The sequence below is a fragment of the Aptenodytes patagonicus genome, chromosome 5, assembly GCF_965638725.1.
Source record: "Aptenodytes patagonicus chromosome 5, bAptPat1.pri.cur, whole genome shotgun sequence".
In the NCBI taxonomy this organism is placed as follows: Eukaryota; Metazoa; Chordata; class Aves; order Sphenisciformes; family Spheniscidae; genus Aptenodytes; species Aptenodytes patagonicus.
Window position 1 is genome coordinate 48782615 of NC_134953.1, and position 26293 is coordinate 48808907.

Genomic DNA, 26293 nt, shown 5'->3' on the forward strand with positions numbered 1-26293 from the left:
AAATCTCTTGGTAAATCTGAAGATGAATATATTTGTCCCTGTGAATCATATTACTCCGTCAGTAGCAGAACTGGATTAATGTTGAATGTTTAACATTTTCTGACACATTAGTTGATACCACACTGAGAGATACAGTATTATGAGAGATGTAGAAATAAGCACGTAAAACATTTTCTGGCACAGTGTTCTTTGAGAAATTGTGTCACAGACTTCTGCACATTGACTTGCTGATGCCTCTTATGAGTCATATGCATTTCTGCTTCTGCTGTTCATGTCTGCAACCATATATATCTATATATACGTCGTCTTTTTAGGGCAGCATTATGAGAATCAGCAATGATCTAATGCACAAGCTCTCTGGAAAATATTATAAATTCTCCTAGGTTTTTGTTGTTTGCTTGGTTTTTGTTTTTCTTCTCGCTGAGGGACATCTTGACAGGCTGAGCCAGAATCCCTTTCTTACCCTGCAGGTATAGAAGGGTAAAATACATTAATGTGTTACAGTCCTCTGATTGTGCTGCTCTGCCTGGGATTCCTGGGATATGCTTTAGCCTCTGTTTTGTTTTATGAGATATGGGTTAGAGAGCTGATTTCAAGGAGGATGTTTTTGAGCTAATGTGACTATTGGTGGTTTGGAATACATTCAATAAATGACAAATCCAGTAAAAGACCATGACTGCATGTTCTCAGTGTTTACAGTAGTTCCCTGTGTTTAATTGCAGACCTCAAAAGAGGACCTTCTACAAGCTGATTTTGAAGGAGCTTTAAAATTCTTCAGGGTTCAGTTGCCCAAGAGGTACAGAGCTGAAGAGAACGCCAGAAGACTGATGGAACAAGCTTGCAACATTAAGGTAAGGATGGTCTTCATTTCTTCTCATTCACCCAGGGTTTCTACAGGAAGAGTAAGGTGCAAAATTAAGAATGGCAGTAGCGTGTGGAAAATGAAGTAATGAAAGCATTAGTTTATTACTTTTTATATATATCTTTGTATATTTATACACACACATGCGTGTGCACTTTTTATATTTAAAGAAAGTAAAGCTCTGAGCTTTTCCCTCTTGTCTGCTTCGGTACAAGCTAATAATTAAAATAGAAAACTGATGCATGATGAAACAAATTGAATTATCAGAACTTGCTAATTCATTAATTGATTTATAAACACTGATTACACTAAACCAATTAATCAAATGTATGATAATAATGCAACCAAAGGTCACCTATTATTTGTTTTGACCAGAAGATATTTATTTGCTGAGCACTGCTGTATAATACAATCGTATGGGGGTAGAAACTTAGTTTTGTTTGTATATCAAGCTTATCAAGACAGAATATATTTTTATATTCTACCCTATCCAAGACCATGCTGTCAAAAGGCAGGCTTCTTTGAACGTCTAGAGCACGAGTATTGGGCTTCTAGTGAACGATGGCAAATTAGAGAGCCTGACTGTAAGTGGTTGAGGATGGAAATCTTCTGTTAAAAATGGCCGCAGACGTTCATAAAGCTGTCATTTGAAAGGTCTGCTGTTTTTTCTGGGATTTTTTGTTGCAGTACGTATAGCTATGGATGGACTTAACATTTGAACTTGAAAAAAAGTGCTTTTGTTATTTCTTGGAGTGGGAGCACTGATGGGAAACGTATGTTTGGTGTGGCCCAATAATGGGTTGAGAACATCCCATCAGAAAGAATGCTCCTCTAACACTCCACCTTTTTTATCTCTCTCTCAATATATTTATTAATCTACTTTTGTGCTGCTTAATTTCATAGTTGTTAAAGCAAGGGCTTTTTCCATACTGGTTAAAACTCTGATCTTGTGAAAGAGTGGGGCTTGCTGTACTAATGTTTGTTCCAGCCAGAAAAAAGATCTGTGCAAAGGTTTTATTAAAATTGGACTCAAGAGCTGAGCTCTGCTACCAAAAGAGAGTATTTGGGAGTAAAAGACTACAGTTTGACATTTAGTGTTTAGTCCTTTGCTCAGTTCTTGAAAATGAGTAATTTAAGGACTTACCAAGTACGATAAAATTATCTTTATATTGTTTACTCACTCTGTATTTTTCTGGTGAGAGGTTAAAATAGAAGTCTTCGTGGTACTTTTTGGAAGAGATATTTGTCAATTTTCTTGGGCCTCGCTTTCTCATTTTCTTGTGTAATATATTGTGTGCCACATGATGATATTTTTCATTAATTTTTTGACTTTTATTGGGTATGTATGTATATGATGTGTTTTGTTGGGAAAGTATTTTGCAGTGCGTTTAAGGCAGATGCATAGTGCATCGCATGGGTTCAGTACATGGGGCCATTCAAAAGCAGAGTATAAAATCCTGAACTGTTCATCGACGTGAATAGGAATGCGTCTGAAGGATTTGACAGTGAATCCACTGCCTATGCAGGATTTTGCACATTCTGGATTCCGTCCTGTAAGAGAAAAGTACAGATGAGTACAGCAGACATGGAGTCAAGGCGCTCTCCTGTGTGTTACAGAAGTACATGAGGACTAGTAGAAATTATTGGAATGGAGGGAGAATTCAGGGCCGAGACCTGGGGTTATCAGGGATGGGAAAAAGTAGATGATTTAAGTTACCTTCTACTGTGTTAGTAACACCCCACCCTTGTAAGGAGTATAGATGGGAGCTGGGTTCTGCTTATTCACTGGGCATGCGACTCATCCTCATTCAGGTATAAGACATAGGAGGCAATCTAAACTGTGTCCTGAACAGTCTTTTGATAGTTAAGCTAGGAACAACTAAGCCCATGGAGTGGAGTGTTCTGAAACTTTAGTTTAACTTTCAGTTAAGGTTGTTGCCAGGATTAATGGCATAGTCAGGGAAGTTAATCTAAATAAGGAAAACTCTGAACCTAAGGTGGTGTATTTAAAATAGTGAAAATGTGAAAGACTTCAAGAACGTAATGTGAGGAAATGCAGTGCAGTATCTTATTGGAGGGGAGGGTGGTAATTACTTTAAATGAATCTGTTTTCACTCACGTGCACTCCTTCTGTCATAGATGCCACTCATACTGATAGCCATGTGCTCACCACCACCAAGGCTTCTGTCTGGCCAGGAACACTTGTGTGATGAGGATGAGGGACAGTGGCTATAAAGTCCTCACTATGTCTCTTGGGTTCCTCCTGATTAATGACAATAAATTGGCTTTTAGACAAAGTTTTTGTACTTTTTAGGAGTCAAACAGTTCTCATGGTGTGATCTTTCCCTCAGAAGCTGGCTTGCTTCAGCCTGTCATTGCTGTCCTTTGTCTCTGTTTCCTCATTGCGGGTGTGTTTGTGGCTTCCAGCCTGTTTTCCTGTTGGCAGAGGTGATGTGCTGTAGCTTTGCTGCGCATCTCCGACTGGCTGATCATCTCTTGTACAGCCTCACCAGAGTGCCAGCCTTCCGATCTAGATGTAGCAAGACATTTCTCATTGTTTGCCAGTTTGACTGCTGTCACTCGTGTCCTTGCTTATCAATACATGCTGTTCTCGTAACCCGTTCTCTGTATCGTTTCTTCTGGTGCTTTTGCGTGCAGACACTTCCATTCATATTTCTTTCAGACTGATCTTAGTATTTCTGTTATGCATCCCTACTGAGTGATTATGTGATGCCTTGACTCTGTTAACTCGATGTCCCACATTAAATTAAAACACACAAGGGTTGAACTGACTTCACATTCACAGTTTCTATTTATTTGGATCAACTTTTCTCACTTTTGCCAACTAGAATGTCCTTAGAGAGCCAAATCTGAATCACATGAACGTAACCTCTGACTGGAGATGGCACATTAGCTATTTGATAGGCAGAAAAGAAATCAGCTCATAATGAAGAAGGTGACCAGGAGTAATCAACATGGTTTTATGAAGGGTAAACCAACCTGATAGCCTTTAATGATGAGATGACTGCCTTGGTGTATGAGGGGAGAGCTGAGGATGTTGTTTATCTCAAGTACAGCAAGTATAGACACTGTCTCCCATAACATCCTTCTAGACAAACTGATGAAGTATGGACTAGGTAAGTGGACAGTGAGGTGGATTGAAATCTGGCTGAATTGCTAGGTTCAAAGGGTTGTGATCAGCAGCAGGATGTCCAGTTGGAGGCCAGTGTCCTGGTTTCGGCTGGGATAGAGTTAATTTTCTTCCTAGCAGCTGGTACAGTGCTGTGTTTTGGATTTAGGATGAGAATAATGTTGATAACACACCGATGTTTTAGTTGTAGCTAAGCAGTGCTTACACTAGTCAAGGACTTTTCAGCTTCCCATGCTCTACCGACTGAGAAGGCTGGAGGTGCACAAGAAGCTGGGAGGGGGCACAGCCAGGACAGCTGACCCAAACTGGCCAAAGGGACATTCCATACCATGTGATGTCATGCTCAGTACATAAACTGGGGGAAAGCTGCCCGGGGGGGCCACTGCTCGGGGACTGGCTGGGCATCAGTCGGTGGGTGGTGAGCAATTACGTTGTGCATTACTTGCTTTGTATATTCTATTATTATTATTATTATTGCTATTATTATTGCTATTGCTATTATTATTATTATTATTATTTTATTTCAATTACTAAACTGTTTTTATCTCAACCCACAAGTTTTCTCACTTTTACTCTTCCGATTCTCTCCCCCATCCCACTGGGGGGAGGGAGTGAGCGAGCAGCTGTGCGGTGCTCAGTTGCCAGCTGAGGTTAAACCACAACAGCCAGTCACTAGTGTTGTAGCTCAGACATTGATACTGTGACCAATAGCACGTAGCCTCTTCATTAATGACCTGAATGATGGAGCAGAGTACACCTTCAACAAGTCTGCAGATGACACAAAGCTGGGAGGAGTGGCTGATAGACCAGATGGGTGTGCTGCCATCCAGAGGGACCTCGACAGGCTGGAGAAACAGGACGGCAGGAATCTTGTGAAGTTCAACAAAGGGAAGTGCAAGGTCCTGCATCTGGGAGGAGCAACCCCATACACCAGTACCTGCTGGGGGCCAGCTGGCTGGAAAGCAGCTTGGTAGAAAAGGACATGGGGGTCCTGGTGGACACCAAGTTGAACATGAGCCAGCAGTGAGCCCTTGCTGCAAAGAAGGCCAGTGGTATCCTGGGCTGCATTAGGAGGAGTGTTGCCAGCAGGTCAGGGAAGTGATCCTTCTCCTCTACTCAGCACTGGTGAGACGCATCTGGAGTACTGTGTCCAGGCCTGGTCTCGCCAAGACAAGAGAGACATAGCTACAATGGTGAGAGTCTGGCAAAGGGCCATGAAGATGATTAAGGGGCTGGAGCATCTCTCCTGTGAGGAAAGGCTGAGAGAGCTGGGGCTGTTCAGCCTGGAGAAGAGAAGGCTCAGGGGAATCTTATCAATGTGTATAAATACCTGGTGCGAGGAACTAAAGAATAGGGAGCCAGGCTTTTCTCAATGGTGTCCAGTGAACAGACAAGAGGCAGTGGGCACAAAATTAATTAATTAATTAATTAATTTATTAACTTCAGGGGTAATCAGAGACAGGAACAGGTTGCCCAAGGAGGTTGTGGAGTCTCCATCTGTGGAGATACTCAAAACGCACTGGCCCTGAGCAACGTGCTGTAGGTAACCCTGCTTCGAGGGGGTGGCTTAGACAAGATGTTCTCCAGAGGTCCCTTCCAACCTCAACTATTCTGTGATTCTATAATTAGATATTATAATCATGGTATTTATTTGCAAACAGGAGCTAATAATTACAGGAGTTGACGTGCTCAAATAGAAAATTATAGTCTTGATAATCATCACTAAAAGAGGTCCCAGGGAATGCAGAGGTTATATGAAGAGTAGTTGTCTGTTTGTTGAATGCAGCAAAACTTGTTCTGTTCAAAAAAAACCCAAATGACCCTTAAACGTGTTTTTTTTCTGCTGTACGAATGAGGCACTGTGTGTCTTTCAACTGCTTCTCACTTCTGTATTAGTATTTGTAGACTAAACACCAGATGCTTTTAGAGTAAGTATCACACAGTAAGTGCCAGGGAGTATTTTCTTTAGGTTTCTAAGCTAATTACTGAGGCACAGAAATGTGAAAACAGAATCATGGTGTGGCCAGGTTTCCATAGTCTGGCTGTATCTTTTCCAGTGTTTCTTTTTATTTTGTTCCCGTATTACTGCAAAACAAAACAGGAGTTAACATGTAGTAATAATCCACCTCTCCTTGCTGCTTTTTTTTTTTCTTTGAGCTCTAGCTGACATGGTTCTAGAGAAGGCAAATTAAAAAATACTTGGTGTTTTTTCTCCTTAATTTCACAACTTTTAAGTTTAACTCATGACTTCAGGACCTAACCCTTGGATTTTGAAGGTGCTGCATTGGAAATAGTTTTATCATCCTGTTTTTAAAACAAAAAGAATTAGCATCAATCTCTCCCTTAAGAACAGCTCTGCAAATACAAGGGAAAAAGCTCCTATTAATTGAAAATTGTATAGAAAATGTGGTCGAGAATGTCTTACTCAGTTAAGGACTATGCATGGTGATTACTCACCAGGTCTGAATTTCGATCATTTACCAGTAAGGAAGTCACTGTGAACAAAGTTGGTGGAATTAGAAATAACATTAGTATTTCCAGCAGGTGATTGTTGGGTAGTATTCCATGGTTTGGGAATGCTTTGAACTAATTCCTACTATGAAATAATATGGCCTAAGAAGCTTCCCTTTGTTTTTGTCATATGCATGTTACATGCATATACGCAAAGTTAGGGTCCTGTTAATACCTGGCTGATGGATTATAGCCAACATTTGCAGAGTACAAGGTAAATTCAGATGGAAGTGACTGTATCTATGAAGATATCTGCTGAGACTCTTAGGGCAGATAGAGCCCAATATTGCACACATTTCCCAGCTCAGGAACAGTCAAACGGAGGAGAAAGACATTAATTCTCTGAGTAGGGTGTCAGATGCTAATTTAAGGGTTAATGGAATTTAATAAAAGATGCAAATTTAGAGTTAATGAATGGGGCATTGTCCTCCTTTGTTTCCTGTTATTTTTCTAATCTATAATGACCATACCTTTCATTTTGTAATGGCCTTTACAGAGGGAGGGGTGTGTTTCTCCTAGAGTAGTCGGCAACACTTACGGTTGTAAAACTGGGTTCGGGAGTGATAATTTTCTACCTGACCAGAGCAGGCTGCATATTATGTCTCTAGAATAAGGAATTACCCTAATTTCCTACTTCGCAGAATGATTACCAATGCTTTTCGTACTCATGCTTTTGAGGGGGAGTGCTTTTTTCCTAGTATTTCTCTCTTTACAAGGGATTTCAGAGGTTTTTCTACGTCTGTGGAAGCCCAATTTGATAAATGAATGAATGAAGAAAGAGCCTATTCTAGATTAATGAAGGTTAAGCTTAATGGTGCTATTTTATTAAAACTAACACATTCTGCATACTTGCTAAATCTGCCTCAGTTGCCTTTTGCATCTCATAATGCAATTTCTCTGTAGAGATCTGTGTATGTCCTAAAGAAATTGTAATGTCCTTTGATTTTAATATAGGAAGCCTATCACCTCTATTCTTACACCCGACTTCAGTCAGTTGAGTTGTAGAATAGGAGAAAGTAGGTCTCACTGAGAGATTTTCTCCATATGAAAATTTCCTGGTTTGACAGTTTTCGAGTTAATTCAGGGAGTTGTGCCCCATTCTCTGTGACTGTCCTGTGATATTTGGAAATTGAGCAGAGCTGACATTCAAAATGTGTTACATTGCAGATCTAGAAATGCCATGAAGTTGAGTGTAGCAGACGGGTAGGTGGAGAGTATACTGGGAAGTTAACTGTGGGTTTTCACCCCTCGTGCCCAGTGAAGGTGAGGGGAACACATGGGATGGGCTATACAGGAACTGAGTAAAGGAACCTGCAGGGAAGATTCTTCTGTTTATGGGGCAGCATCTGTAATGATATCTTCTTTTACGTGGCTCAGGGATTACAGTGACTCCTTTTCTCATCTTCCATCATCATCAGTGGCAGAAAGGACCTGGTATATTGAAGTTCTTCTAAGAGAAGCTTCTTCCTAACCCCATAAATCTCTCCCCTCTTTGGAGGAAATAAGGTTCCCCAGCAGACCCAGCAGTGTTAGAGGGTTGCTGCTCTCAGCACCTTAGGTGAGAGGAGCAAATGGCCTTGAGGAAAAAAATGTGCCTTTTTCAATGCAAAGCAAACACACACATTTTTGTCACCTGTCACGGTACCGACAAGGGTATTGATCCCTCCTGGGCGCGCCCACAGTTGTGGCTTGCACCAGGACCCTTGCACCTTGCACCATGACCCAGGCTCATGGAGAGTAACTCTACTCGCGGAGTTGAAAAGAAAAGGCTAAGGTAGCAGGAGCTGTGCTAAGCTTTTCCTCATTTCAGAATTGTTATTTGTGTAGATTTAAAACAGATTGACTTTAATAATGTTGCTATTTAAATGTTTTGAATTCAAACTGGTGTTTTGAAGCTCACACCTTACTGATGTGGGTGAATTACTTTATTCACACCTCTGTTGCTGTTTTATCTGGAAGCAATATTTTGCAGGCATGGTTTAACAGGGAATTATATATTGATTTATGTGAGTTTCAATGGAAAGGAGTAAAAATAGCTCATTTGCTCTCTCTCTCTCTCTAGTGCATTCTCTCTCTTTGTGTTTGTATGTATATATATGTATTTATCTAGATACTTGGGGTTTTTTGCTATTGTGAGAGGTGGTAAGACAACACAAATGCAACAGAAAAGCAAAGGCGGTAACTGCAGAAAGGCCCTGAAACTGCACAAGCCTTGTATTCCTTTGGTTCTACCAGTGATGTAGCTAATTAATCTTCCAATATAAAAGACAGGAAGAAAATTGCTCATTTATCCACTTCTCAAGAAAAGGCCAAACCAAATTGAAAAGAATTGTGTTTAGTTCTATAGAAAACCCTGCTGTGCCTGCATGCTATTTCTTATTAAAAGCCAATGATCAATTCCACTTACTATGTCTGCGCCGTTATCTCCAAAGTGCAGGATCCTATTGTCATTGTAAGGAGGGTCACGTTTTTTAATATCTACTCTGTTTTCAGCTTCAGCTTCCTTCTTTCTGCTTGGCTTTGTGGTATAGTACAGTGCAATGAACTGGCACCTGAAAATCAGATTAAAGTGCCTACAGTGGAATTGGATGTTTAATATTATTGTCATCTTGGTAATAAGTGTTAACAACGTAGAAAGTGTCATGCATTTAAGAAATCAGCTTCAGCTATGAAATACTTATTTATTTGAATTCTGCGTATCTGGCTTTCCAGTGAGCAGACGTGTTGCCTGGTAGTGAGGTTATATTTTCATGTTGTTTAAGCACTAGTAAAACTGTTCAGTTGTTTTGGTTTGTTTAGTTTTTTATCATTTGCTCCGAGTTGGCATTGTAAATGAAATTGGGTATATTGTTAACTTTTATCAACAGGGAAGAAATATGATTTTATTATTAATAATGAAATATAATCACATTTTAACCATCTAAAGTAGCTTTGCGACCTGACTGAGTACAAATATTTTGGTGTCCTTGTAGTAGTCATTTGTTGGCATGTGTGCTTGTACTTCCATGAATAATAGCATCAAGAAGAATAGTGTCGAAGGTAAGGATCTTTAAAGAACTATAAAAGTTTGAGGTGGAAAAGTGGATAGAAATATTCATTGTCTGTATCCCCAGCAACTGTATCGCAGCATATAGCATGATGAGATTTGCCCTAAGTATCAGCAGTTTAATTCAGTATGGTGAGGGTGACATCTGAAAACTGTTCCATGGTCCAGCAGGCCACCTAAACTTGTTTTGTTCACCTTTGTGCTGTCAGGAGTCATGGCTTTCCAGGATGACAGATGTTTTCCCGTTCAGAACTGAAGGAGGAAAGCATACTCGAAAGGTCTTTTGGCTTAAGCTTCTTGAATCTGGCTTTTTCCTCCTGGATGAATAACAGCTCCTTTCCATCCTTGATTCTGAAAATAGTACAGAGAGCAATAGATGAAGGTGGCAGGGAGTCGCACTGTTTGACAGTTCTGTCTTCTGCCATCTTTGCCACGATTTGTCTAAAATAACTCAGCTCTATGAGTAAGAGGAAGTGAAAATTTTTCCTAAGCTGAATTGGACACATTTGAATCCCAGATGCAGGTTGGCTGGAGGGTTGACTAACATCCTATAAGATGACACATGAAAATGTTCTATAAAAAGTTTTCTACCACCAGTGGTCTGTATGTCAAGCAGTAGCAGAGTGTATAGAGTTACTATTGTCAGCATAATAGTCATCTTAGCTGTTCTTTAGAAGAGAAACTCTCTCTTCCTTTGAAGGAAACAAACCCAGTAACTTGTAACTGATTTTTCTGAGGGATGCCTTGAGTTTGAATATGGAGAAAGACTGCGATGATGGTGCCCGGCAGGTTTGCAGTACCTCTTGTTCACAGTAAGATGCTTTCCTTCTTGAAGACGCTTCTGTGGTGCAAAAGAGGCTGTAGAGGAAAAATAAATGTATTTCAGCATCAGCACTTATGACCATCATGAAAAGCAAAACAATATAGACTTTCACATCTTGTGGAGAAAGACCTCTAAGTAAAAGTATAGATACAGAAAAAAGTATCTATACAGAAAAGTATAGATACAGAAATCAACAAGACTGTTCAGGCTTAAGATAGAGAAATCTCCCTGGAGGTGAAAATTCATCTATGCTTCTCTTGGACCTCTTTCAAGCAGTCAGATCTGAGGAAACAGGTAGCATCTCAGCAGTAAGTAGCATCGTGGTAATTCAGAGGAAATCTATTTCTTCACATACAAAAGACCCTGGGGCCAACATGCTGCCATCCTTGCTAGCCGAAGTCTTTGAGTCGTCTGTGACAACTTGTTTTTCAATTGCAGGACCCTGAAGAATATTGTGTCTTTATTTTTTTAGAACTCAATTCCTGTGACCAAAGAAACTCTGTATTTCCCCCTCTGAACAGTGGGGGAAGAAGCTCTGTTGCCTACTGGAAGTTCAGTGCCACCAAAGAGAATTATCTTTTATTTCCGTGCCTAGAAATCTTAGCATACTTGCATTTGGAAAAGATTACATTTGGGCAAGAAATTTCAAGTTGCCTTGTGTCGTATTTGATGAGCCTTTCTGATATGTGTCTTTCTCAGGAATGCTGTGGTTATTTTTTCTGCAGATGTTACAGAATTTAAAGCTTAAATTATTGGAAACAAGTCATGACCATGTTACAGAAAGCTCGGGTAATCCAGAGGCAGTGGCTATTGCATGCAGTGGCTTGGGGAAAAAAACAGTGATTCATTCTTAGTGTAGTGCAGAGAACAATTGGGGCCAGACATTTGTTTCATTTCATTTGTTTTTTGACAGATGAAACGGGGTGACAAATTCTGAAGCACCATGCTATACTGAGACCTAAAGCTAAACTTTTAAAAATAATTGGGGAGGAAAAAAAAGGCAAAGGCTAAAAATGTTCCTTCCCCCCTCCCCCCTGAGCTTTTGCAAATAAACAAAGAAAAGACATTGGGGACAGTGTCTTTATGCATTTTTGCTGGTGTTTGATTTCTCAGGTACCTGCAGTTGAATTTCTCTGCTTTGAAACTACGCGAACAAACAAAGCTAAGTATAGAAAGATGGCCGTATGCATTTTATAAATGCAGAGCTCTGCAGTGACAGTAGCTTTCAGAACTGAAGTCCCTATTAATAACTTTCCATTACAAACCTCAGGTATTATTTTTGCCATTATTGATGCTGTTCGAAGTTAAATTCTGTGAGTGGTTACTTGACTGTTATCTAAGCAATATGTAGCTACTGAAGTAGAAGTTTAGCTGGGTGCTTCATAAAGGCAATACTTAGATTTTTAGGATCTCCTTATCGCTTTGCTTCAGGAGTCTCTGGTTTCCTGCGGTTAATTGCTTTTATTTTTACCATATTATTGCCTTGTTTCTCTTGTGGGGAGTAAGTAGTGTAGTAAACATAAGGTTAAATTGTTTATGTTGTTTAGAATCATAGAATCATAGAATCATTGAGGTTGGAAAAGACCTCTAAGATCATCGAGTCCAACCGTCAACCCAACACCACCATGCCCACTAAACCATGTCCCTAAGGGCCTCATCTACTCGTCTTTTAAATACCTCCAGGGATGGGGACTCCACCACTTCCCTGGGCAGCCTGTTCCAATGTTTCACCACTCTTTCAGTAAAGAAATTTTTCCTTACATCCAATCTAAACCTCCCCTGGCGCAACTTGAGGCCATTTCCTCTCGTCCTATCACTTGTTACCTGGGAGAAGAGACCGACACCCACCTCCCTACAACCTCCTTTCAGGTAGTTGTAGAGAGCGATGAGGTCTCCCCTCAGCCTCCTTTTCTCCAGGCTAAACAAGCCCAGTTCCCTCAGCCGCTCCTCATAAGACTTGTTCTCCAGACCCCTCACCAGCCTCGTTGCCCTTCTCTGGACACGCTCCAGCACCTCGACGTCCTTCTTGTAGTGAGGGGCCCAAAACTGAACACAGTATTCGAGGTGCGGCCTCACCAGTGCCGAGTACAGGGGCACGATCACTTCCCTACTCCTGCTGGCCACACTATTTCTGATACAGGCCAGGATGCCATTGGCCTTCTTGGCCGCCTGGGCACACTGCCGGCTCATGTTCAGCCGGCTGTCAACCAGCACCCCCAGGTCCTTTTCCGCCAGGCAGCTTTCCAGCCACTCTTCCCCAAGCCTGTAGCGCTGCATGGGGTTGTTGTGGCCAAAGTGCAGGACCCAGCACTTGGCCTTGTTGAACCTCATACAGTTGGCCTGGGCCCATCGATCCAGCCTGTCCAGGTCCCTCTGCAGAGCCTTCCTACCCTCGAGCAGATCAACACTCCCGCCCAACTTGGTGTCGTCTGCAAACTTACTGAGGGTGCACTCAATCCCCTCATCCAGATCATCGATAAAGATATTGAACAAGACTGGCCCCAAAACTGAGCCCTGGGGAACACCGCTCGTGACCGGCCGCCAACTGGATGTAACTCCATTCACCACCACTCTCTGGGCCCGGCCGTCCAGCCAGTTTTTGACCCAGCGCAGAGTACACCTGTCTAAGCTGTGAGCCGCCAGCTTCTCTAGGAGAATGCTGTGGGAGACGGTGTCAAAGGCCTTACTGAAGTAAGGTAGACCACATCCACAGCCTTTCCCTCGTCCACTAGGCGGGTCACCTGGTCATAGAAGGAGATCAGGTTGGTCAAGCAGGACCTGCCTCTCATGAATCCGTGCTGGCTAGGCCGGATCCCTTGGTTGTCCCGCTCATGCCTTGTGAGCACCCTCAAGATGAACCGCTCCATCATCTTCCCCGGCACCGAGGTCAGGCTGACAGGCCTGTAGTTCCCCGGATCCTCCTTCCGGCCCTTCTTGTAGATGGGCATCACATTGGCAAGGCTTAATTTGTTTGTGTTTGGGCATAAATAAATTACATCAGACTGGTAAATAGAGGTGAAGAGCTGTATGCCAGAGGCTTTGGAGAATCCAGTTAAAGTGCTGTATAGAAATGCCCTAGTATATTTATCTCCATTTGTAGAGGTGTTTCATTTTATTTAAGAATAACAATGTGCTGGTTTACTCTTTCACAAATTTTTAAATAGTGCTGAGGTATTTGGCTGTTTTGTATTGTTACATCTGAAATAATTCCTTTGTAAATTATTATTTTTCATGCAATACTGTGAACACCTGGGCAGGGAGGTGCCAACCCATTGCCACATCAGCCAGCCTCTATCTAAGGAAGTTCATTACTATTACACCCATTGCTGTTTCAGATGTGCACCCACAGCTCTATAGGTGTACTGATGAGTCGTGGAAGCTGTGGGGGGATGACAGGTTCCTTCTCCTCTTTGCTCACACTTCCCCACGTTCGTTATCTCTGCAACAAAAATTAAAACTATAGGAAAAAGTTAAAAAGCATTACTGTGGGTCTGTTCACTAGGAAGCCTTGACCATGTATCTCATTTTTCTATTCAATTGTTCAAGCAGCAGATGAAGATCGAGTCCTCATTATGTTATCGTATCCGTTTATTATTCTTTCAACTTCCTTTGCTTAATTAATGAAATTTCCTTGACAATAATTCTTAACGAAAATTTGATTCTGCAAGTGAAGTTAGTCAAAAGCCATGAAAAAAACAGAAAATCTCATCTCCGAGTAATTAATCAGCATAATAAACAGTCTCTTATGTTTATGGAACTCTTATGCCTGGAAGTATGGGCACAAATTCAGTGTGCATGCATGGCTCAGGCCCAAAGGCGGCATGTCACGCTGAGTCACCCAGTTACTGTGACAACAGAGCTGGAAACTCTTCAGCTTCAGCAGACCTCTAGTGCAGCTGCAGCTGCACGTTGCACCAACCTGGAGGGGGTCCTCAGCACTCCTTTCCCAAATGAGAAATAGAGGTGTACTTTCACTAACGTAAATATGCTGTGGCTGACATAGCTTGGAGAGGCTCAGAGGTAAAGTCTTTGACCTCTGGAAAAAAATTAAACTATAGCTAAAGTTCTTAGCAGAGTCAAGTGATTGTCTGAACAGTTCTTTTTTAATCTCAGAAATCCTTTTGTTAACCCGTAGCTTAGAGCACAAGATCAATGACCTTATCATACATCCTCATGAGGAATAATTTCATGGCAGTCTGAGTAAGCCACCTGATTGTGCCACCTGGGATGCTCCGTCTTTACACAGTAGGGAATATTGATTATATTTCAGCTAGTCAAGAGCAGTGGAAGAAATTTGAAACGGATCAGGGCTTTGATTCCTAACTGCCTAACGAGAATACTTCGTTCTGCTTGCTCGCACGCTCCTGCTCTCCCCGAAGGTAGCCTGGTGCAAGCTACTGCATTCAGTAACGCCTGTGCCTTCTGATAAACTATTTTCCCCACTTCGGGCTCTTTTCCCACTGTCGATGACACACGAAAAGGCTGTTAGTTTTGATGACTTTGCAATCGACCTGACCTGTCAGAAAGGAGAAAAAAAAATTTCATCTCCTTGTCACCGCTGCATTACTTTCAAATTTGAAACAGTCCTGAAAACAGTAAGTGCAATTTCTTTCTTTGTGAGGTAGAAATGAAAAGGGGGCTCTCGGGCTGAAAGGAGCAGCAAATTGGTGCCTGCAGAATATAGATCCCAACACACAGTTTTCTTCATTACAGCAGCTCGTCCAGACCATCATCCTCGCATAGACCTGTACAGACACAAATCCCATTGCTTTTAATAGCAGCAGGAAGCTCAGAGGCAAATTTGGCCGTCGTTTTTCTTGTAATACAAAGTGAAATTTAGGTTTGTGTTGTCATGAACTTCCTCCAAGAGTACTTAATTTGTTTTTTCCTTTTCTAAGCACAGCTTGAAGCAGGGTGTGTTCCTTTCTGAGGAGGAAGGACATGTGGTAAGAAAGCAGCATCTTGCTTGGGACAGTTTGTGTTTCTGAGCCGGGCATTTTGATGAGGGGTTCTTGCAAAGGCAGTGACTCTCTAGCCCAGGGGGATCTATTTTTGCAACATGGTTTTTTGCTCTACCCTGAGATGCACCAGAGCCATCTTCTCCAGCCAACGTGATGAAGCCAAGCACTTCAGGACTTGACAAAAACGCTCCTGGTCAGAGCCGGAGGAAGTGGCCCTGTGAAGGTGTGAAGGGGAAGGAGGCATTGCCTGGACTTGGTAACCCTTGAAAACCTCCTCCTCTTGCTCTCTGACAGCAGAGGACCTCCTAGCCTGAAGCGAAAGGGTTCATCACAAGCACAGCACTAATTGCTGAGGTGAATTAGGGAGACGGGTGGTTGTGGGCCGTGCCAGAGTCCATCTTGCGTTCTGCTTGCGCTCATCAATCTCTCTCCATCAGGCAGCTTCTCCTCCAGAAGCAGGCTGAGGCCCTAATGGCCGAAGCAAGCAGGAAACGAGCAGCACATTTATAGATCCAGCGCTGGGCTGAGAGCTCACACGGGGGCTTGTTGGGAACCCTGGCTCCCCTGGGAACAGCAGAGTCCCTCTTCATTTTCCTTCCATCTTTCTTTATTCTAACATCCACAAAATGTCAGTAACAATAATGTCTTGGAAGAAGGACTTTGTCACAAGCAGTGTTTACAGGCTACCTGTTTAAACAAGGGAACTATTTACCTATATGCCTTGCGGATTTTCAATCTTTGATCCATTATACAGGAATGTTCTACAAGATTATGTACTGTCATGGGAATTTGGGGGCAGGGGGAGAGGTGGAAAAAACTGAGAAATGTTTTCGAGTCCCTGATGTAAGGGATTTCACACGTCCTTACTCAACGACGAGGCCATGTATAGAACAAGCACCTGTCATAAGGTTACATGCATCTGGGTTTCATATTTGTTTCCTTTTTGTTGCTTTTGTGATATGAAGTGAATTGTAAGGATTAGCAAGAGGATGAAGCCGTCTGTGCTCTGGGAGGCTTCTCGGAAAGATCAGTAATGATGGCTCTTAACTTTCTAATGTGCCTTACATTACACTAATGGACCTAAACCAGCATTTTATTCTGAAGGCAAATTTGTTGACATCAGAAAAGAAGACTTGGCTACTACAGGAGTGTAAAGAACATGCAGCAGACTGTAATGTAGGAAGGTACTGGGCTTTTATTTTTGTGACCTTGTCCAAATAGGAAGTAATTACAATATAATTCAATTCTGAAAGTCTGGGAACCATGACAGTTGACAGAGAGTGACATTTTAAGGGAAATAAGCATGTGTTTCAATAGTCTTAATATATCGTCTCTTTCCAACTCCTAAGCGTTGTTGGTGCTATTTGCTCTTCCTGCTTCTCCTTCTTTTCTGCTCTTCATACATGATCAGAACGGAAGATTCAGGCTTGTCTGCACCTTCACTTATTAAATCTCTTCTCCCTGGTAATTTCCAGTACTTACGATCTCCCCTGGCTCTACTTCTGTGTTCGGTTCATGTCAACAGCTCAGCAGCCACCCCATCTGTCTGTCCTGTGAAAGGAAGGAAGCGCTTCTGTGCTCATCCCTCTGTAACTTCTCTTCCTGACCTGTGCTGCTGGTACTGACGGTACCAGGGTGAGGGAGCCTGCAGCCCATCTGTATTACACTGAACCTTAGCCTGTCATATACTAGTTAGCCAGCTTCAACAGGCGATGCACACAGCTACTAGCCCTGTAAGCAATACCACTTCCCCATAAAATGGGGCTAAGCACTGGAAAATATGCAGTATTGGGTAGTAGGTAACCTTTTAAATAAAATCCTGGGTGGTGGAGAGTGATGTGAGCCAGTTGCTGTATGCCTGGTAACCAGTATATTTGTATTAATATAACAGTATTTTTTAATGTCCTTGGGGAGATTAAATCCTGGGATGCACACCTGCAAGGACTCACTCAGGAAAGCGGAGAATAAAATTCCTTTTGAGTTTTGATACAGTCTTTGGTTCTTGTGACCTATAACAAGATTATCTCCCTTTAGTCACTCATTTTGCTCAAGTTCAGGGAGCACTAACAGTTTCACCAGATGTTTGACTCTCCAAATACCCCAGAGATTAATGTATCACAGCAGCTCTGTGAAGCAGGATTTTATCATCTCCTGTTTGGAGGAGGGGAAGCTGAAGCAGACGGTGAAGCTGTATGCTCAGACACAGCTGACTCTGGCCATGCAAAAAGGAAAAGTGTCAAGGTATTTTACGTTGATGTACTTCTCCAGCAACGGGATCACATTGTTCCCAATTAACTATTGTAGCCTATATGTTGTTTTCTTGTGTACGTGTACTAGGAATATCTCAGGACAGTCAGTTATCTCTCTCTCTTTCTTCTGAGACTCGTAGTTACACCTTTGATAGATTTGTTTAAAAGGCTCATTAAAGAAATGGAGGGCATCTCACCTAAGTGTTTGCCACATCAGTGAGCCTCAGTTGCCTGCTTTTCAACCCCACACAAACAGGAAAACAAAACATTGCCAAAGGCGTCTCTATATGCAGCCCCCAAGGACCCAGAAATCATTCTGAAAATTATAAGGATTGAAAACAGCCAACCTGCTCTACAATATGTAATTTACTGCCTGCGGAACTGGTGATGGCTTGTATACGCTCTATCCCATTCACAGAAACGGTTAAGTGCGGTGTTGGGGCACTAAGGAGGATGAAATGAAGGTGAGAAGTTTCCCTGCTCCAAGCAAATTTGGTTCACACGTAGGCCCTCAGATAGGTTTCTACTCTGTTTCTGAAGTGCCACACAAATATAAGCTACACTGTAAATAAGGAGTAAAATAAGTTATCACTGCTCTGTGTGTATGTAAAAAGCAGGGAAAAGGACACTGCATTTCCTCTCTCCTCTAGTTTAATGCCTGGACAAGTCACTTAGCATCTCTCCTGACCCGACCGCCTTCCTACACCACCTTCCAATGGACTATGTGCCTACAGGTCCTTGGTTGTGTCTTGCTGCCAGGGACCAGCTTCACACCCATTTAGCGGTGGAAAACAATTGACTGGTACAATCTGGCCCCAGATTAAGTGACCCAGAAAAATCTTTCATTCAAAACTCCCATTTAAGTCCTCCGTGAAATGCGTACACATGTTGTTCTTACTGTTCTCATTACTCGGTTCTCTCTAATAGTGGCTGTCTATGTAATGATTCTCCATGTCCACATGGGGTTGTTCCAGAAGGCTAGAGAAGCAATATGATTTAAAGGAATTATTTGGCCAGAACAAGTGGATCTTCACAGGAAGCAAATTTCTTACGTGAATGCAGAGATGGCATCGAGATAACCTAAAGCTGAAATAGTGGGGAAATGTATTAGATAACTGCAACTGAAAACGTGGTGTATAGTCAACTGGCACTAATACAGCAAGGGTAGTCTGGTATGATTGGGTTTGAGCTATTTAAGATCGCTAATAAGTAATTAACCCATGAGGTGACTGTAACGGCCATCATTTTAATTAAGATTGAATTATTAACTTGCCAGGCATGCTTTGGAGTTTCTCAGTACCCAGGCAGGACAAAGCCCCTTGGCCACATTAATTAAAGATCCCCTTCACTCAGGAAACATTCCTAAAAGATGTCCACCATATCAGATTCACCAGTTAATGCTGTTCTCCTTGCCGCCACTCAACGGCCACCTCCCCAGTTTTACATTCAATTTGTCTTTTGCTGAAAAGCTGCTAATTTCATGCTACTTTAGCCCTGCAGCAGCCAGCCTGTTGCTAAGCAACCTCCAAAATACTGAAGGGGCTACAGTCTAGCTGCTTTCCTGCAGCCCACCCTTATTTATTTATGTATACAACTTATTTATTTATATAGCTAAACAGATTTCTTCCATAACATGGAAGCAGAGCTGTAAGCCTCCGAGTTGCAGCAGGGTGCCTTTACTTGCGTATCTGTTTGTCTTCTCTCCAGCACCATCCTCTACCCTATTTTTACTGGTGTTCCTGTTCATCAGCTGAGCAAACTCCTCATGATATTTGTCGAGCTGGAGTGGCATCCAGGAATGTGCTGAAAGTATACTTTAAAGGTGTAGCTGGCCATGGACTGCTGTACTCCGTGTGAGATAGCAGCTGGGAATCTGGTCCCAACAGTCCTTGATGGAAGAAAAAAAGGGCCAGAACAAAGATGGCTTGAAGCCATTTTTCTGCTTACTTTATTTCTGGCTGCTTTAACTTCAGCTGTGTCCGGGTTCCAGGCTTCTTGTGGCCTAACTAGATCTGCAAAGAGTGAAAAGACGATTATCCTTCACCTGCCCAGCAGTGCTGGGAAAAGCCCTGCTGCAGAGGCAGTTCTACAGGAACAACTGCATTTTTGTGGGGTGGGGTTGGGATCCCGGCCAGGGCACAGATTTGCCTTAAATTGTATCAACGAGAGGAGCAGGTTGCTGATGAAGTATTTGGTGTATAGATAAACTGGCAGAGCGCTTGTAGTGGCTGCACATGGATAGAGGAGGATAGCAGAGAAGTAATGAAGCTGTTACTGTGCCATTTGTTCTAGACGTGCTCCCAAAATGAGGGAAGGTGGAAGCGGTTCGTGTGCACTGTTACATCATATGTCACCCAGAGAATCTCCTTGCCAAGCGAAAAATCAGGACCACTGATTAGAATCCCTTTTCACAACCAGGAAAGCACTAAGTGGATATGCTATCACAGAGCCTGGCTGTGTTTGTTGTGGTTGCGTTGGTCACATCAGCATCGGTGTTAGACTGCGATGATGACTTTGATGAAAGAACTGCCCCGCTCTTCAGTAAAGGCTTCAGAAACAATTCAGATGCTCTCACAAGCTCCAGTATTTTGTGCCTTTTCTCCAGCACAATACTGTAGCTTGAGAAAGAGGAGGATGAATCCTGTAGAGATTTATTTGGAACAAACAGGTACCAAACTGTCTTTTTCTCCTTTTTCCTTTTGTATTTTTTTCTTTTTTGTTTCAGCAAGCAGAGACAATATTCATGAGCTGAGTCTCTGGACTATACTTCTTCCACAGCTGTTGCCTTTTGGTCCTCTCCTTACTGCCTTTGGCTGCTACTGACTGACAGCTGCTTTGTCTGTCTGTTGTAGTTTTCATCATAGACTTATTTTTGGTAGAAAATAATTTTTCTGCTTTGATGATCCATCCATTACCTGACCCTCTCTGGAGAAGAACAGAGAGAAGCACGTGAACACGTGTTTTTGTACATGCAGTCCTGCAGAACAGGGATTGTGCACAAGGCCAAATGTAATTTTTTTTCCATCAAAGTGAGATGAGGAAGGTGATGTTTTAAGTCCAGATTGAATTTCCCCCTTATTTGCTTTAAGCATTCAATTAACCATTTGGAAAACTAAAATATTTCTGAGAGTGGTTTGGCATGCTCATTCTGTATTCCGATTTTTTCAAAATGAAGTCTTGGTCTTTTTGTCATTTATTACACATCTGTCAACGGGATGCCCACGTTTTATGTACATCCAGAGGAGTGTTGATTGTAAAACCTTTGCTGACCTGCGGCTCTGTGTATTTTTTTAATATGGTTGAGATTTCCCAAGCCAAGCTGTGCTATTTGTGTTAGCGTGTACATTTTGGTGCTGTTATTCACATAGAGCTCAGAAACATGCTAGGTGCTTGGGCAGGTATTTAAGTTATCTCAGGTATTCACTAAGCTGAGTTGTGAACGAAACACGAGACGCTTAGACCCAGCTCAAATGCCCAGGCCCTTTTACTGCCCTGAGAAGTTGTTTCAGGTACGTTTAAAAAGATTGAGTCGACAGATCTTAATTTCATTAACTGCAGATAGGAAGAAAAGGATCTTTCATATGGGAAGATGTCAGGTGTTTTAGGGAGCGGAAGATGATGATTGACACCTTGAATTACACCCAGGAGCAGGCAAGTGGCTGGTGTGGGTGGGGATCTCTGCGTTTCTTGTGGCTCTTCTCACTTGATGTACTCAGCTTTTGCTCTTGAACTTTTAGAGCTCTGGCAAAATGCAGGGTGGTCTGCAATGCTGAGAAAGGATAAAGTATACCCGAGCTGATAAAGGCATTACAGGAGACATAGCTGCACTACGGCTGTGTCTGAACACTGGTTTGTGCTGCTGCCTCTTGCTGTATCTTCGGTGGTGGTGTGCCCAGCCAGCTGTCTATACCTTGAAATCCCGTAACTCTGAAAGATCCAAGAAGAACACAAGAATGCAAACAATACTGATAAAGGGTGCCCAGGTCATACATTCCTAATAGAAAAATTAAAAAAATAAGTGAAAATAAAAATACAGTGTTGCCCAACAAAACACCCTGAATGTTTTGCAGTGTACTACTGATAACATGGCCAAGGTAGGGCGCTCCATCTTTAGCTCACAGTGAACTTTTTCTTTTGCTGCTGTTATACTCCTTTATGAGAGATAAGAAAAATCTGACTCAGATGTGTCTGGTCTTTCTCAATATCATAGTCCTAAGTAGCGTTAAGGAAACTATCCTTTTGTTTTTATTTTTTCCCCAAGATGGTTCAATAGAGATACCGTCCGTCTCAGTAATGTCAATACTGTGCAGTGTCAGGGATATGCTGTATCACAAGAATCACCAGTGTGACTCATTCATTTCACTCTCCTTAAAACTGGGGGGAGCCCAGTTAATGTACTGCTAAATCAATTGCCAATCCCCAGGCAACTCTTCCAGTCCCAGGAGTGTTGCTAAGTCCATGTTTAGTTCTCCAGGTTATTGTGAAGTTCTGCAGTGAGACGTATCTAGAGAAGAAAAAACTGGTGTGGCATTCCTAGAGACAACCATCATATGGCTGAGAAAGGTGATCAAATCCTTCACCGCTTTTAAAGAGTAATTAGTTTTAAAGAGTAATTAGAAACTGAGTTATTCTCCCACAAATGCAGCACAGAAGGACATCTATAACCTTTCAAACCATTACATAGATTACCTGGATTTATGTTACATATAATATTCATATGGAGACAGCAATATAGCTTTTCTTTTTCATGTTAGTTATTAGTTTATTATAAATTGGTTTATTTTCCTTCATTTTCAGATCAGCATCGTGTTTACACCATCAGATTAAATGTTGCAGTTCACTGTTGTTGTAGGCAAAAGAACAAACCCCTAGGGTTTACTCTTACAGTCTCTAAATGAGTGAACAAATGCAGACACTGATTTCCCCCCTATTAATTTGAACTGTAAACACAGAGTTGAAATTTGATAGATGGTATCCTTTCTGAATACCAATGGATGGTAGGCTGAAACTGCTGCCTTATCATTCATAACCAACATCAAAACTGAGAGCAAAACTGAAGCAGAAGAATGGTTCTCTCTTAAATTTTCATGGGTATATACCTGGCTTTCCCATTTTTTAGTATGCTTTTCCTGTTTGCTTAGGGGATTGACTTTCCAAACAGTGAAAATAATGATGTTCATCATATAAAAAGTATGATTTGGAAATACATTGAGGAATTTTATGGTAGAAACCTCTTTTTAAAAACTTTTTGTTGCAAATCATCCTAAATTTTATTGCAACTTCTGTTTTTCTTTGTTTGCTGTTGTGGGTTTTTTTTTCTTCAAATCAAGCAAAAATTAGCTCTCATTCATTCCAGGCACTTCTGTTGCATTCCTTGCAGAAGAAGTTTTGCTTAAGCACTTCCTCTATATAAAAGGCATGTTAAAAATCAAGAACAGACTAGAAGTTATAGCTCAATTTTCTCTCTAAATATAGCCCTTTATTTGGATGTTGAGGGGAGTCAACAGGAGCACTGGGAGTGAGTGAGTGAGCTTCCAAGGGATCACAGCCCTTGCACGCACAGCAGAAATACTGACCTCAGCTTGAGCAGTGCATTGTGCCCAGCCTGAGCACATGGATAGAAGGAGCAAATGTTCTCTTGCCCTGTGGACGTCTGTGCTAAGCTGGACCAATTCCTGATTTTTTTTTTTAGGGAGTGTCTCATTTCTTTTAGTTGCATAGATACAATAGTAGCAGTAATACAAGACCTGTAGTCCAGATTTTAAATAAAAGACAAACTTGGAATAAGACAAATGGGGAGGGTAGAAGAGTATGTGGAAATATCTCAGGTCTCCGATATCTGAAGAAATACCTCATTATCATGTAGAGAGCTCTTTGATAACTTGTGTGAGAACCTGCCTTCTCTCCCCCTCCATACATACCATTTGAGCTCTTAAAATAAGCTTATTAGCAGTCAAATCAAGACAGGTTAATCTTTAAATCATATTAAATACAGAAGCTTTTCTCATTGTGGTATATTGAAGTATTAAACGTAGATGTAGATTTTCACAGTAGGAGACTAGATCAGCACAGTTAAGCACTGAAATAGTTTGTCTCCCAGATCATCTTCTGAGAACAGAATTTCCCTTTCACTGTACTGTATGATGATGAATAGGGATTTAGTGGCAAAGGATTATGTGAAGCTTAGATTAGTGGATGCTGCTGGTAGTCTCATACGGCTGATCAGCTTGCACGATCCTGAGCTTCTTTCCTCCTCTGGAGTTGACCGGTACAAATTCCAGGGGAATTTGTCCAGGGGAGGGCTGAGACTTAGCTGCCTTCCATCTTTCCCAGCAAATGGATCTCATGTCACATGCTTTCTGTGTCAGATCGCTGTTAATCATCTTTGGTATGAATATATACTAGCAAGTGCTGTTTTCTGGACTTTTTTGGCTGCATTCAGTTCTTTGACCTCCAAGTTAATGCTTTCATTTTTAACTCCAGCATTGTGGGACACACTGCTCTCCTGGAAAGTATCAGTAGTTTGTACTTATAATGTATAATGCACGAAATAATCTCATTTCAAAGTCTTCAAGCATGCCTCAGTCTACTCTGCGTCTCACAATCAAACTGTCTGACGTCTATACCTCAACCGCCGAGATACTTGGCCTAGTCTGTCTGGTTTAGTCCAGTATAGCTGGCACCATGCGCCATTTCCTGCTCACCCGCATCATTTCAGTCTTAGTTACTCTTTACCTCATCTTCCAAGCAATCATACTGCGGATTTATTTTTTTGTTTTGGGAATATGCCATAACTATTGTAGTATTTACACACAGAAATGTCTCACCTTTTCCATGAGGCTTCTGCCAGGAGGTCTACGTGGAAGACATGGCCACAGACCTTTCTGGGGCTTTGCCGTGGTGCTGCAGGGGTACCAGCACAGCAGCCCCTGCCTAATCATTGCACAGCAGAGTATATTATGGTGGGTTTGTGCCTGGCCAGCTCCAGTGGTTTTGATGGGCAGAGGATGTGCTGTGGTTCTGCCTTTTTCTTTCTTTCTTTTATTTAACTGCAAGAATTTCTCATAGTGTCTGGCTCTCCAGCCTTTTGTTCTTTCTCTTTTTTTTCTTGTCCCAGGCTAAAGGTCAGGTGCAAAGTGACCGTCAGTAAAGATACTAAATCTGATGTGATATAGGGTGCTTCAGACAGGTCATCCAGGTAAATACGTCATTGCGCTCTGCTGCAGGGTCCGACCTCCCTGTGCAGCTTAGCTAGTTCATAAGACATTTAACAGCACTCTGGAGAAAACTTGTCAGACAACAGTGTAACAACAACAATAATAATAATACCACTTACAATTTTGCATTTTTCATAAATTTTACCATTATTAATCTTCCTCGGGGAGGTAGATAAGGACTGTTAATCCCTCTTTGGGGAGGGAAAGAAAAATATGGAGAGATGTATCTACCTTGAGAGTCAGGTGTGGGTTTAGAATGAGAAGCCCCGAGTCCTGAGCCCCAATCTGAGTCTCTTCATGTGACAAATGTCAATATTTAATGTGCTACTTGATATTAATTAATACCTTTTGTTTGCTGATCATATGCTCTAAATGAAAAGCCAGTAGACCATGGGTGAAGGTAGCGATACAGGTACATGCTTGCTGTATGGTTATTGTTTGTATGAAGCCTGAACTAGCTCTGTTATTGTGATGAAGTTTTTGCTTGACAAAATTTAGCTCTGCTTGCATTAGCTTGTGGGCTATTTGCGTAAAATCCCAAAATCAAGCTATACTGAAATCAAACCAGAAATCCATATAAGTAATTATAAGTGCAAAGCACTCCTATATAACTGCTGTGCTAACTTTCTTGAAAAATATGCTTGACACTTTTTTTTTCTTTTCAATACCAGTTGACGTGATAAATGCAACAAGTTTAAAATATGCTTCACAGGTAGTGTTGGTTAGGATCAGTTTATTCTGGAACTTAGCTCTCAAAGGCATTTGCATGGTCTAAATGCCATACGAACATTATTCAGTTGTTGGATTAATAGCCCCAGGGAATATATATCAGAGACATTTACAATGGCAAACAGATTGTTAGTGTTTTCCCTTCAGCAACTGGAGGGACCTGTTTGTATTGACTGGACTCTGAGGAGATTCAGGAGACGCTGGCCGTGGCTGTGGGGCAGGTGTAGGAAGGTCCCTGGTACGTGGCCCTGCTCTTGAACTGCTGCCGCCTCCCTCAGTTGTGTTGTTGAGTGGTTTATGGGCATCTGCCATCACTGAACTGGGAGGAGATTAAAAAAATGGTTTCCCAAAGAGAAGGGGTGAAACATGAAACAGGTGGCAGAAGTCTGCTGCTTTTCAGCTTTTCAGGAAATTATTCTCAAGTCAGTTTAGGAATTTCTGCCTTTTCCTTTTGAACGGTTTCTGTAGGGGTGTCTGCAGTGCAAACTAGTGTGGCCCCACTCAGAGTGCATTAGGCTGGAGCAGCCATTTACGTGTCGTGGAGCTCACCACTACCACCCCTTGCCTTTGCAAATAGGAAGAAAAATGCCCTGGTTTGCTAGAAGAGAAGGGTAGGTAAGGAAGAAATATACCTAGCTCTGTTTTAAACCTCAGTCAATTATATTGGGTTCTACATACAATATATGCCCCGAATATGCTGTTAAATCAATTTTTTCAACAGCCAAAGGCTAGGATTTCCAAAAT

The 26293-nt window shown here is 41.9% G+C and overlaps 1 protein-coding gene across 6 annotated transcripts in view; it reads left to right on the plus strand.

Moving 5' to 3' along the window:
* The window catches only part of RABGAP1L (RAB GTPase activating protein 1 like), a 265566-nt gene that overhangs the window by 192997 nt on the left and 46276 nt on the right, over positions 1 to 26293 (plus strand). For all 6 annotated transcript variants that reach the window (XM_076339624.1, XM_076339623.1, XM_076339626.1 and 3 more), the window contains one exon: positions 723 to 851. In XM_076339624.1, coding sequence (XP_076195739.1) covers positions 723 to 851 — 129 coding nt within the window. The remainder of the gene's footprint in view (positions 1 to 722; positions 852 to 26293) is intronic.